The 15,224-nt window shown below is 38.1% G+C and overlaps 1 protein-coding gene across 1 annotated transcript in view; it reads right to left on the bottom strand.

Moving 5' to 3' along the window:
* Positions 1-15,224, bottom strand: part of KIZ (kizuna centrosomal protein) — a 143,999-nt gene that overhangs the window by 71,923 nt on the left and 56,852 nt on the right. Inside the window, exons 5-6 of the mRNA XM_030310207.2 lie at positions 12,034-12,679; positions 11,329-11,647 (exon numbers count right to left, since the gene is read on the bottom strand). Coding sequence (XP_030166067.2) covers positions 11,329-11,647; positions 12,034-12,679 — 965 coding nt within the window. The remainder of the gene's footprint in view (positions 1-11,328; positions 11,648-12,033; positions 12,680-15,224) is intronic.

The raw sequence follows: 15,224 nt of genomic DNA, 5'->3' as shown, positions 1-15,224 counted from the left end.
AGAGGGTCCAAGAAAGCTTCACTGCATGTCTGGCATCTTGGTGGAGATAGCTGGAAGGATGGGCCCAGCTGGGACTATAATCTAGAGCACCTAACATAATTTCTTCAAGCACAGCAGTCTCAGATTAGTCAGATTTCTCATAGTGCTTCAGGGTTCCAAGAACAAGTGGTATAGCAAACAGGGCAGAAACTGCATGGCCTTTTACAACTCAACTTTTAAGGTCAGAGAGCATCAATTCCACCATGCTCTACTTAGTTAAGCAGTCATTAGCCTACCCAGATTCAAGGGAAATGGACAGAAACGCCATCTTTTGATAAGAAAGGTGTTGAAAAAATTGTAGCCATATGTTTCTTTCCTTTTTTTTTTTAATTTAGATTCAAGTTAGTTAACCTATAGTGTAGTACTGGTTTCAAGAGTAAAATTCAGTGATTCATCACTTACATATAACACCCAGTGCTCATCCCAACAAGTGCCCTCCTTAATGCCCATCACCCATTTAGCCCATTCCTCCACCCACCTCTCCTCCAGCAACCTGCAATTTGTTCTCTATATTTAAGTCTCTTATGGTTTGCCTCTCTCTGTTTTTATCTTATTTTTCCTTCTCTTCCCCTATGTTCATCTATTTTGTTTCTTAAATTCCACATGAGTGAAATCATACTTGTCTTTCTCTGACTTGACTTATTTCACTTAGCAAAATATACTCTAGTCCCATCCACGTTGTTGCAAATGGCAAGATTTCATTCTTCTTGATCACTGAATAATATTTCAGTGTGTGTGTGTGTGTGTGTGTGTGTGTGCGTGTGTGTGTGTATCTCACATCTTCTTCATCCATTCGTCAGTTGATACACATTGGGTTCTTTCCATAATTTGGCTGTTATTGATAATGCTGCTATAAACATTGGGGTGCACGTGTCCCTTCAAATCAGCATTTTGATATCCTTTGGATAAATTCCTAGTAATGCAATTGCTTGGCCATAAGGCAGTTCTATTTTTACCTTTTGAGGAACTTCCAAACCGTTCTTCCCCTTTCTCCATATCCTCACTAACATCTGTTGTTTCCTGAGTTGTTATATTTTAGCCATTCTGACAGGTGTGATGTGGTATTTCACTGTGGTTTTTATTTGTATTTCCCTTATGATGAGTGACATTGAGCATCTTTTCATGTGTCTGTTAGCCATCTGGATGTCTTCTTTGGAAAAGTGTCTATTTATGTCCTCTGCCCATTTCTTTACTGGATTATTTACTTTTGGGGTGTTGAGTTTAATAAGTTCTTGATAGATCTTGGATACTAACCTTCTTCTATCTGATATTTCACTTGAAAATATCTTCTCCCAGTCCGTTGGTTGCCTTTTAGTTTTTTGCTTGTTTCCTTTGCTGTGCAGAAGCTTTTTATTTTGATGAGGTCCCAATAGTTCATTTTTGCTTTTGTTTCCCTTGCCTCTGGAGACATGTCTAGTAATAAGTTGGTGTGGCCAAGGTCAAAGGGGTTGTTGCCTGTTTTCTCCTCTAGGATTTTGATGGCTTCCTGTCTTACATTTAGGTCTTTCATCCATATTTTAAATTGCCACAACCCCATAGTGCATAGTACCGAGCTTTGGGCCTAGCAGGCATTCAGAATATTTTGGTTCAAAATGGAATTATAGAGTGTGATTTTCAATTGTATATTCAATTAGTTACATACTATAACTAGAAGGAAGAACAGTTTGATTCTTTTATACAGGGCTCCAGAAAAAATAATTAATTTAAAACAGTCTACTTAATTGCAAAACCAAAAATGTAAACATAAAACTCAAATCTGAATACTTGTGATGGCCTCACAAGTAGACAGGACATAGCTGAGGAAGGAATCAATGAGCCAGAAGATATGCTAGTATACAAACCTGCCAAAATGAAATGCAAAGAGAAAGAATGAACAATAACAAAAAAGGAACAGAATATCCAAGAACTGTGAGATAATTACATAGGGTGTTAACATACAAATAATGGGAATATCTGAAGAAGAAAGAGAAAGAAGCAAAATAAATATTTGAAGTAATAATGGCCGAGAATTTTCCAAAGTTAACGACACCAAACTATAGACCTAGGAAGCTCAGAGAACATGAAGCAGGATAAATATCCAAAAAACTACCTTTAGGAATATCATGAAAATCCTTAATGTGTATGCAATGTGTATGCACCTAATAACAGAGCACCAAAATACATAGGCAAAACTGATAGAACTTCAAGGAGAAACAGATAAATTGACCATTACAGCTGAACACTTCAACACACCTCTGTCAGTAACTGGCATATCCAGCAGGTAAACAAGCAGCAAGGATATAGCTGAAGTGAAGAGCACCATTAATCAACTGGATCTAATTGACATTTACAGGATACTCCATTCAACAACAGCAAAATATACATTCTTCTCAAGCTCAAATGTAACATTTGCCAAGGCCAAATATATTCTAGGCCATAAAACACACCCCAAAGAAATTAAAAGAACATAAGTCAGAGAGAGTATGCTCTCAGACCACAATAGAATCAAACTAAAGATCATTAACAGAAATACAGGAAATCTCAAAATATTTGGAGGTTAAAAAACACATTTCTGAAGAACACATGGGTCAAAGAAGTTTCAAGAGAAATTTAGTATTTTGACTGAGTGAAAATGAAAGTGCAACTTATAAAAAGTTGTGGGATACATCAAAAGCAGGGCTTACAGGGAAATTTATAGCATTGAACACGTATATTAGAAGAGAAAAAGATCTAAAAATGAGTAATCTAAGCTTCTATATTGGGAAATTAGAAAAAAAAGGGGGGGGAATTTTCCAAAGTAAGCAGAAGAAATCATAAAATCTAGAGAAGAAATCAATAGAATTGAAAACAGGAAAACAATAGACAAAATCAACAAAACAAAAAACTGTTTCCTTGAAAAAAAATAAACAACAAAACAGATAAACCTCTAGCCAGGTGTATTAGTCTTTTCAGGCTGCTATAACAAAATACTACAAACTGGGTGATTTAAACAACAGAAATTTATTTTTCACAATTCTCAAAGTAGGGAAGTCCAAGATCAAAGTGCTGGTTGATTTGGTTCCTGGTGAGACTTGCAGATGGCCACTTTCTCATAGTGTCTTCACATAGCTTGAGAGAGCTCTAGTGTCTCTTCCTCTTCTTATAAGGGTTCTGGCCTTATGGGATTAAAGCCTCACCTTTATGAGCTCATTTAGCCTAGATCACCTCCTCACTGTATTTGTATATCTCTGAATACAGTCACTTGCAGCACTAGAGCTTCAGCATATGAATTTGGGGGGACACAGACATTCAATCCATAATATAAGGCTAACCAAGAAAAAAAAGATATACACAAGTCATAATGAATGACAGACCATCATTATTGATCCCATGTACATTAAAGGGAAAATAAAAGAATAATATGAAAAACTCTAAACTCACAAATTTGGTAACTCAGATGAAATGACCCAATTCCTAGGACACAATATGCCAAATCTTACACAAAGAGAAACAGAGAATCTGAATAGAACTATATATGTTAAAGAAATTGAATTAATAATTGACAATCTTTCAGAACAGAAAGTACCAGGGCCAGATATGTTCACTGGCAAATTCTACCAATCATTTAAAGAAGAAATTATACCAATTCTCTACAATCTCTTTCAGAGGATAGAAGGCAAGAGAATACTTCCTAACTCATTACATAAGGCTAGCATTACCCTAACACCAGAACCAGATAAAGACATTATAAGAAAAGAAAACTACAGATCAGTGTCTCTCATGAATATAGATAAAGAACAAAAAACCTATAGCTAACACCATATTTAATGTGAAAGAACTAGATGCTTTCCCCAAAAGATCAACAACAAAGCCAGAATGTCTCCTCTCACCACTCCTATTTAACATTGTACTAGAAATCTTAGCTAATGCAGTAAGAAAGAAAATAAGGGACATCTGGGTGGCTCAGTTGGTTGAGCATCTGACTTCAGCTCGGGTCATATCTCACGGTCTGTGAGCTCAAGCCCTGCATCAGGCTCTCTACTGTCAGCACAGAGCCCACTTTGGATCCTCTGTCCCCTGCCTTCACCCCTCAGAAAAAAATAAACATTAAAAATTTTATTTAAAAAAAAAAAGAAAAGAAAAGACATATAGATTGGGAAGAAAAAAATAAAACTGTCTTTATTCACAGATCACATGCCTGTCTATGTTGAAAATCCCAAAGAATCAAAAACAAAATACTCCTGAAGCTAATAATAATTATAGCAATATTACAGGATATAAGGTTAATCTACAAAAGTCAATTGCTTTCTTATATAGCAGCAATGAACAAGTAAAACTTGAAATGAGAAACACAATACATTTACATTAGCACAAAAAAGAGAAAAGTACTTAACAATAAGTCTAACAGTTTATGAACAAAAACGACACGAAGAAAACTACAAAACTGATGAAAGAAATCAAAGATCTAAATAAACAAAGAGATATTCCATGTCATGCATAGGATGACTTAACATTGTTAAGATGTCAGTTTTTCCCAACTTGAATTCCCAGTTCTGGATTCAAAACAGTATCAATCAAATCGCAGCAAGTTATTTTTCTGAATATTGACAAACTGATTCTAAAGTTTATATGGAAAAGCAAAAGACCCAGAGGAGTCAATACAGTACTGAAGAAGAGCAAAGTCAGAGGACTGATACTACATGAATTCAAGACTTACTATAAAGCTAACATAATAAAGACAGTGTGATACTGGTGAAGGAACAAACAGATCCTAATGGACCAGAACAGAAAACTCAGAAATAGACCCACACAAATAAAGTCAACTATTTAACTCTTCAATGCAAAAAGGATAGTCTTTTCAACAGATGGCACTGCAAAGAATGACATCCATAAGCAAAAAGACAAAATGAATCTGGAAACTGACTTTGTGCCTTTCACAAAAATTACCTCAAAATGGATCACAAATCTAAATGTAAACTGCAAAACTATAATATTTCTAGAAGATAACAGTAAAAAATCTAGGTCACCTTAGATTCAGTGATGGGACCTCAAGATGGTGGCAGGGAATGTGAGTGGCTAAGCCCAGCAGTACTGGTGGGCCAGCACTCACTGCTGGGGTTCACTGCCCTGGGAGAGGTTAAATAAAAAAGAAAAAAACACAAAACAAAAAACTTCTGCCTTGAAAAAGACACTGTCAAGAGAATGGAAAGACATGCTACAGACAGGGAGAAAATATTTACAAAACATACTATCCCCCTGATAAAGGACTTGTATCCAAAATATGCAAAGAATTATTTAAGCTCAATAATAAGAAAACAAACAATCCAGTTAAAAACTAGGCAAAAGAACTGAACAGGTACCTCACCAAAGAAGACATACAAATAGTAATTAACTATATGAAAACATGCTCACCATCATATGTCATTAGAAAATTGTAAATTAAAATAATATACCATCGTGTACCTATCAAAATAGTTAAAATTAAAAAAAAAACTGATAATACCAAAGGCCGACAAGGATATTTACTGATGTCTATACAAAAACCTGCACGTAATTGTCCACAGTGTCTTTATTCATAATTGACAAAATGTGTAGGTCACAAAGCTTCAGTAAGTAAATGGATAAATAAGCGGTGGTATATCCAGGTAACAAAATATTATTTAGCACTAAAAGGAAACGAGCTAGCAAGCCATGAAAAGACAAGAGTTCAAAATATGCATATTGCTTGAGGCCCCTGGGTGGCTCAGTCTATTAAGCATCTGTCTTTGGCTTGGGTCATGATCTCACAGTTCAGGGTCGGGCTCTGCACTGACAGCAGGGAGCCTGCTTTGGATTCTGTTTCCCTTTCTCTCTCTGCCCCTTGCCCGCTTATGCTCACCCATTCTCTCTCTCTCTCCTAAAAATAATAAGTAAACATTAAAAAAATTTAAATGCATAATGCTTAGTGAAATTTGAAAAGGCTATATATACTGTATAGTTCTAAGAATATGACATTCTGGAAAAGGCAAAACTATAGACAATAGAAAGTTCAGTAGTGACCCAGGGTTTGGGTGAGGGGGTGGAAAGAGAGATGAGTAGTAGACAGAGCATAGGGGTTTTCAGGAAGTGAAAGTATTCTGTATGATGTAAAGGTGCATATATGATACTACTCATTGTAAACAAAGCAAAACCAAAAAACCATCAATACATTGCTTCATTCACTAGAAAAGTCACCAGAGAAATACTGTTTGCATGAGAAACTGCTTGTTGAGTAATGCAGTTGTGCACACCCACTTTTCTAGGTCCCTACGAGTCGACCATGTTCCATGCCTGCTCACCTGCACGTGGCCATGTGTGAAAATGCACTTGCTCAGATGGTGAGGGTACAGGGCAAGAGAAAGCACAGGTCGGTTGCTGGGCCCAACCCAGGTAGCTGCTAGGTCACTCACTTTGCCACCCTGGCACCATGTGCTCCCACACTGGACCCTGAACACATCTGATTCAGCCTGCCTTGGGTCACTATGGGTAGTGACTTCTACCCATAAAATCTTGCAAAGATACAATCCCTGATTCCAATTTTTCAATTGGATCATAACTGCTGCATAACAAATTACCACAAATTTCACACTTACCATAAACCTTTCTCACAGTTTCCATGGGTCAGAGGTCTGGGTCTAGGTTAGTGGAGCCTTATTCTCAGAGTCCCACCATGCTGACATCAAGTTGCTGGCCGGGTCTGCAATCTTGTTTAAGTCTGGGTCCTCCTCGAAACTCACTGGTTGTTGGCAAATGAATTTCCAGCCAACAATTTCCTACCATGTGGCCTTCTCCACAAGATGGCAGTTTGCTTTTTCAAGGCAAACAGGAGAGTACATCAGCTGCTTTGAATCTCTGACTTCAGTAAGGACCCAGTCCCTTTTAAAAGGCTGATCTGATCAGTTTAGGTCAGGCCCACCCTGGAGAATTCCTTTTTTGATTAGCTCAAAAGCAACTGATTTGGGACTTTATCATATTTGCAAAAGTCTTCATATCTGTCATTTAACATAGAGTAATTGTAGGAGGGAAATCCATCAAATGTACACTCCTGCCCACACTCAAGGCAAGGGGACTATACACAGTACACACCAGGAGGCAGGACTCTGGGGAGCCACCTTAGAATTTTGCCTACCTCGTGGATAATTAATCCTGACAAAACTAATCAAGTCAGATTAATTCTCCTAAGTCAAGTTACGCACCATACTATCCTTCAGCAGTTGTGCAAAAGACAGAAAATCAACCCTAAATTTATTAACCAGATATTCTGGGCCTGTTTTCAGCCATGCCTCAGGCACCATTTTAAACCTTTATTTTAAGGAGTCCTGCTCACTGAGCCTCAATCACACCCTTTGCTCTACCCACCCATCCCCTCTGTGCACTCATCATCTACATGCCTGCCAGCACTCCTCTTGGAGAACTAACCCACCTCTTCCTACCTCCTTCTTACTCAAAGCCTCAACAGCCTTCAAGATGACACATCAACACCTGTTATAAAACCTTTCCTGACCTTTGGACCCATGATGAACTTACCTTCATTTGAATTTGTCCTAAAATACTGTGGGAGGGTTGCAAAAAATGGCCATAAGCTTCCCATCCCTGTCTGTCTCCTCTTTTGCAATGTGACTCTGCCACTCATCTTATCAAGAGGTGGACCTCTTGACTTTTTCACCTGTTGACTCCGGGCTGGGCCTTGTGACTTTCTTTAGCCATGGGACACTTGCAAATGTGACTCAGGCAGACACTATAAAAGCATCTGGGCACTGGGGCTTGCCCTCTTGCTGTCTTGGGAACTCTGCTACCACCACCAGATGACAGGCTAAACGACTCTCCTGGATGAAGAGGGGCACATAGCTAAATTATCCTTGAGGCCCCAACTGACACTGGGCCAACACCCGACACATGAAAAGCAGCAAATATCAGGTTAAGTCATGGAGTTTTGTACCAATGTTTGCAGCAAACTGTTTACTGTTTAAGAATAAAAAGATTCTAGGGGCATCTGGGTGGCTCAGCCAGTTAAGTGTACAACTTCGGCTCAGGTCATGATCTCATGGTCCATGAGTTCAAGCCCCGCATCTGGTTCTGTGCTGACAGCTCAGAGCCTGGAGCTTGTTTCAGATTCTGTGTGTGTCCCTCTCTGCCTCTTCTCCACTCACGCTCTGTCTCTCTCAAAAATAAAAAATAAAAACATTGAAAAAAGAATAAAAAGATTCTAGGTCTTCCTTTTTGACATTTTTTTTAAGCTCAGATTTATTTTGGTATGCTTTCTTGTGAAAAGGGTTAACTCTAACTTGTGATGAAGGAATTATGCATGAAGCACAGCCTGGTTTTCAATATCTGGAAGTATCCATGGGAGTGGGTCATGAAGCTTCTCAAAAACACTTGGCTTTTAGGTAGAAGCAACCCAAGTGTCCATCAACAGATGAATGGATATACAGAATGTGGTATGTCCATACACCAGAATATTATTTAGTCATAAAACAGAATGAAGTTCTGATACCTGCAATAACATGTATGAACCTAAAAGATCTTATGCTCACTGAAATAAGCCAGACAAGTGCAAATAATGTATAATTACCAACAGAATAGACAAATTTACAGACAGAATGTACATTAGAGGTTACCAGAGACTGGAGGGAGGGAAGAATGAAGAGTTACAGAGTTTATATTTGGGGTGAGGAACAACTTTTGGAAAGAGATAGTGCTGACGGCTGCACAGTATGGTAAATGTAATTAATGTTACTAAATTATATGCTTAAAATCGCAATTTTAAAATGTTTTTTTTACATTTTAGCACATTTTTCACAAATCAATAATGTAATACACCCCAAACCCTTGGATTATACACTTTAAATGGCTGGACTGTATGTTATGTGAAGTATATTTCAATAGAGCCATTAAATTTTTTTCTAAACAAAACAAACAACAACCAAACAACACAAAAATAATCCTTGGCTTCACTTTTCCCCTCTAATGGAAACTATCCAGCATACTGTATTCCTCTTTTCACCTTTACTACCAGGAAGCTTAAGACCAAGTTTCATGTCCAAACACAGCAATTTAGTGGGCATACAGATGTGCTAAAACATAATAACTATCATCATCATCATCAAATCAGAGGGTCCAGTTTCCTGTCTGTATCTTTCTATGTGTCTGCCTTTGTCCCATCTCTCATCTTTCTTAACTAAAATTCGTTCAAGTGACTTTTCTCCAAGCCCCCCAAAGACCCTAAAGCTAACTGAGGTAATGAACCTTTGAGGTCACAGTGTCAGCTCTGTAAATACAATGTTATAGCCCCAGATTAATAATTAACTTTCAGAGCAAGGGAGAACAACTCATGCTAAAGAATAAATAAGAGAAAGTAGGGCCTCAAAAGCAGTAGGAATGTCAGCAGGTTAACCAGCATCATTTAAAAGCACTTCCAACCTATTCGTGGGAGTACTTTCACCACAGACAACCAATAGGCTCAAATTTGATAGCACAGACATCAACCACTGCTGACTGACCTTTTATTCTGGGAACATTCTTTTAAGACAAATATTCAAAAATTCACCAAATGACCGTATTTCCCAATAAGTTTTGGAACACAATATCCCAAATTCCCAAGGAGCTTGGCTTTAAGGTCATAGGAAAAAGTCATTCACATAGGAGAAAAGGGGATAGAGTGTTCTTAATTCCACACACATGCTCATCGTTTTTCATCTCAGGAAAAGACTGAATTCTGAGTAAAGACACTAGTACACGAGCCCCCTTGTTAGCCTACCAAAGTGCTAACTTGGCCAATGGATTGGTATGAAAAGAAGCCTGTGAATACAAAACCCAGAATAGATGATTTTATCTCCGGTAATAAAGTTTCTGATGATATAGTATATAATATCTGTACCTCTTTGATGAGAGAGAAGTATTATGACTAGAAAAATCCATTTGGCTTGCCTCTACAATAAGTAAGTCCAGGAAGTTTGTCAGTGCTTCCATCCATAGTGCAAGTGCTTTGTACTTGATGTGCTCTTAATAAATCTTTCTTGAACTCTCGGAGTCAAACTATAAATTAAACTTTTCACCATAAGTAGATTATGAATGGTGAAAAGCAACATATTGAAAGGTACAACAGTGCTCTAAAAGAGAGTATATATCCCAATACACAACAATGCCTACTTGTCTTTTCACTGCTGCTGAGACCATTGAAAAGAAAGTGACATTATCAGGGGCACCTGGGCGGCTCCGTCAGCTGCGTGCCTGACTTTGGCTCAGGTCATGATCTTACAGTCTGTGAGTTTGATCCCCACATCTGGCTCTGTGCTGACAGCTTGGAGCTCAGAGGCTGGAGCCTGGAGCCTGCTTCAAATTCTGTGTCTCCTTCTCTCTCTGTCCCTCCCCCTCTCATGCTCTGTCTCTCTCTGTCTCAAAAATAAATAAACATTAAAAAAAAAATTTTTTTTTAAAGGAAGAGTGACATTATCATAGTACAAGAGAAATTTCTGAGGGTACTATGTAAGTTGAGGAGGCAGGTCTGCCCCAATGGCACAAATGTCATTCCTATGCCCCTGACCTTGGTTTCCCCATTTTTAAAAGATGACATCTACCTTAGGTTGTTTACTTAGGTTTCTTCTATTGCTACAAGAGATGTGATCCTATCAGTGCTATTTTTCATTGCAGAATAAGTTTCCTAATAGTTTCAATGCTTTCTACATAATTCCACCCAGTATCTCTAGTCAATAGTGAAAAATCATATGTGAGCTTTTATAAGTTGGATATTAGAAGTGCTCAGAATGTTTAACACTAATGTTGTTCCTATTTAATATTAAAGATTCCAGTGTCTTCATTCAAAAAATGAAAGCTGACTTGGAAATATACTTAGCAGAACTTATAAACTCATGTTTAATCGTAAAACACAGTGGCAAGGAATAGAAGGATTAAGCAAATTAATTAGATACAAAGTTCTTAGCCTCTAAAGCTGAACTCCTAGTAAGTTTAACTATTTGTTACCTTCTGTGCTACCACAACTTCAAAAATGATTTACTTTCTAGAATGCTGGAGGGCAGGGTGTAGGGGGGAATGACTTATGAATTAACCAGGGATTGTTTGGATATAATTATAAACTGCCAATCACCATGAGTCAATGATATTCAGACTTTTAAAGCTATTTCATTAAAAAGAAAGAAAGAAAATTAAACCTTATCTAAAAGACTGTTTATGGGACTTAAGGAACTTACACATCCATGGCTGAAGGTTCAATAATACATTCCCAGTGGAATGGTCTCTAAAAATGTCTATAATTAAAAACAGAACAGTAAAAAAAAAAAAAAATGAATGTCTTACTCTCTTGTTGGTGAGTGAGTGGCGGATTCCTTTTTTGAATCAGGAGAGCTTAGGGTTTGCAAAATACAATTATGTTTTTCGGTGGATAGGGCATCTCGTTCTTGCTCAAAGTGGATTAATTTTAAGGCCTCTATTCCATTTTCTCCTTCCATCACGTCACCCGGATTTGGCTGTGGTTCTGAACTCTTGAAAATCAGATCATCTTCACTTACAGAGACTGTGAGATCACTGCTGCTGCTGCTCAAACTTTCCTCCTCTTGCTGTTCCTGCATTTTTCTGAAGGGTTTCTGTGATTCTGGGTCCCCAGGAGGAAGATGATCTATAAGAGGGAATATGAACAGACTACTGATCACTAACTTCAGGGAGAAGCGAGGTTAACACATTCTGCCTCACAGGCAGATAAATTACTCAGTTAAAAACATGTAGAAACAATCCACAATTAATTATATAGTACGTGAAAAATCATTAAAAATATCTTTAAACCTATCACAGTGGGTTTTAAAATCAGTGAATTAGCTTGCAAAAATATTTCCACCTGTGTATTTAAGAACTCATGAGAATGGAATTTTGTTAGCCAAGTCACTGGTTTGCTTTTTGACAGAGGTAAAATTAAAGTATGTATTTTGTTCTTACAAAAGACCACCACCACTCCCAAAACCTAAACACCAAGAAAAACCAGCAAACAATCTCAGCCTCTCAACCCACCTGGGAAACCTTCCCAAGCAGAATCCTTCTCTTGAGAACACTTATTTACAGATGCACAGTATTCTGAGGCTGATAGCGGAGAGACTGGCGGTCTGGCTCTTTCTTCCTTGACTTCAATACATTCCTGTGTCAGTATTTCTCCCTCTGATCCCTCTGATCTGCTGCAACTGTCACACTTTAAATCACTGGTTCTGTTCTCTGGACTTAATCTTTCCTGTAACGGGGAATGGAGTTCAGCAGACTTTTTGCCTTCAGATAAACTACTCCCGCCGTGACGTGTGTTGCTTCCTATCTGTAAGCAATGAGTTTGTTCCTCCTCAGACAATGCGCTGGCTGTGACTGGCGTTTTCTCACCAATCTGAAGAGATGTCTTTCCATCTATTTTGTCAGACTTATTTAAGCACTGTGTGTCACTATTAGTTTGTACTACATAGCTGTCTGTCACATTACCGCTCTGGGCTGTCTGTCGGTGTGAATGTGGGTCAGGAATTGAAAAGTTCTTTGTGGGCTGGGGAGATTTCTGCTCTGTACTGAAACCTCCAATGCTTGAGATGGCTGACATTTGGCGGCCCATAAAGATTGTTGCTGGTTGATACAATCCTCTTGACATGGCTGTCCCCGAGTTAGTTCCTGCCTGCCTTGCAACCTGCAACGCCAAGGTAGAGGTGAGTTAAACATACTGTGTCTGAACGATTGGGTTGTTTACATCCTTCTCAAAAATGAAGTGAGGAAAAGGAAGCATGGCCACTGAAATCAACACTGACCACATTTTATAAAACCCACGGCTTCCACAAAATAAGTCAGAAAAACAGTACAGTCCATAGTATTTACTTTGAATCACAATATTGGTTCCCCAAACAAATATTATCTAACAACTATGTAATCTACATTTCAAAAAGAGATGCACACATTGCACAACTATGTGAAAGTACTTAATGCCACTGAATTGTACACTTAAACATGGCTAAAATGGTAAATTTTATGTTACATATATTTTAGCACAATTTAAAAAACTGAATTCTAACCACTTTTCACAGAGAGGCTTGGATTTAATAGAACTAGGGAGATACTATACCAAAAAAAAAAAAAAAAAAGAGGGAGGGAGAGATGCATACAAAGGACTATAGGAGTTTTAAAAACTTTCTAGTATTATAGGTAATATAAAAAAAAACTTCCACTAATCATATACAGGATTGCATTAAAATATACTCCATTAGTGCAAAAATAATCCTGATTGCCAGTCAAACTGCAAATAACAGTTTTTCCTCCACATCTTCAAGTAATTTTATTTATTTATTTTTATTTGAAAGAGAGAATGAGTGCAAGGTGGGGAGAGGGGCAGAGGGAGGAAGACGGAGAGAAAAAGGGAGAGAGACAGAGAGAGAGAGAGAGGGAGGGAGAATCTTAAACAGGCTCTATACTCAGTGTGGAGCCCAATGCGGGGCTCAATTCCAGAACCCTAGAGTCATGACCTGAGCCAAAACCAGGAGTTGGATTGTCAACTGACTGAGCCACCCAGGTGCTCCTCAAGTAATTTTAAAGACATGTAAAGCAATTTAAATTTACAGTCATGTCTATGGGGAGAATGAGCATTGTCTTTTTTTTAAAAAGAGAGGGGGCTGGGTGAGGCAACAGAAGCAATCAGTTCAGTGGCTTGGTCAAGGACACACAGTGGGAAGTAGAACTGGATGTAACAATAATGAAGCCTTGAGGAAGTTACACGCTTTTCTTTTGAAGGGACCAAAGCATCTCTACAGACCTGATAGCATTTAGTTCACAGAGGCTTACAGAATAGATGGGGAGATATATTTGCATCTCTCTTTTGCAGACAAGAAAATCTGAGGCCCAAATTTTAGAAGAGAAAATGTCACATACACAGCTGAAACAGAATCCAGGTCTTGCTTCTCTTCAAATATACCATCCCTCCCTGAAAGCATAAAACTTCTAGAAGAAAACACAGGCAGTAACCTCTTTGACATAAGCCTTAGCAATAGTTTTCTAGATATGTCTGCCTCCTTAGGCAAGGGAAACAAAAGCAAAAATGAACTATTGGGACTACACCAAAAAAAGCTTTTGCACAATGAAGAAAATCATCAATAAAACACGAAGACAATCTACTGAATGGGTGAAGATATTTGCAAATGATATAGCTGATAAGGGGTTAATATCCAAAATATATAAGAACTTCTATAACTCAACACCAAAAAATAATCTGATTGAAAATGGGCAGATGACCTGAATAGACATTTTTCCAAAGCAGACAGACAGCCAACAGACACATGAGAAGATGCTCAACATCACTCATCATCAGGGAAATGCAAATCAAAACCACAATGAGATATTACCTCACACCTGTCAGAATGTCTAGAATCAAAAAGGCAAGAAATAACAAGTGTTGGCAAGGATGTGGAGAAAAGGAACCCTTTAGTGCACTGTTGGTGGGAATGTGAATTGGTATAGCCACTGCGGAAAACAGTACATAAGTTCCTCAAAAAATTAAAAATAGAAATACTATATGGTCCAGTAATTCCACTACTGGGCATTTACCCAAAGAAAATGAAAATACTAATTCAAAAAGATATATGCACCCCTATGTTTACTGTAGTATTATTTACAATGTCCAAGATATGGAAGCAACCTAAGTATCTATAAATGGATAAAGAAGATGTAGTGATTACTAAAGTAACACACACACACACACACACACACACACACACACACACACACACACAGAGGAATATTACCTGGCCACACACACACACATACACAAATAAGATCTTGCCATTTACAACAACACTGATAGACCTAGAGGACATTATGCTAAGTGAAATAAGTCAGACAGAGAAAGACAAATACCATATGATTTCACTTATATGTGGAATATAAAAACAAATGAACAAACAAGCAAATTTTTGTTTAAAAAAAAAGCAGAAACAGGGAACCTGGGTGGCTCCATCAGTTAAATGTCCAACTCTTGATTTTGGCAGCGCAGAGCTTAAGATTCTCTCTCCTTCTCTCTGCCCCTCCTCCCCACTTGCTTTCTCTCTCTCTCTAAAAAAAAGCATAAACATACCCATAAATACAGAAAACAAACTGATGGGTGGCTCAGTCAATTAAGCACCCGACTTCATCTCAGGTCATGATCTCACAGTTTGTGAGTTTGAGCCCCAAGTGAGGCTCTGTGCTAACAG

The sequence above is a fragment of the Lynx canadensis genome, chromosome A3, assembly GCF_007474595.2.
Source record: "Lynx canadensis isolate LIC74 chromosome A3, mLynCan4.pri.v2, whole genome shotgun sequence".
Classification (NCBI taxonomy): domain Eukaryota; kingdom Metazoa; phylum Chordata; class Mammalia; order Carnivora; family Felidae; genus Lynx; species Lynx canadensis.
Note: the sequence above shows the minus strand (reverse complement) of the source record. Positions and strands in the feature narration are given on the sequence as shown.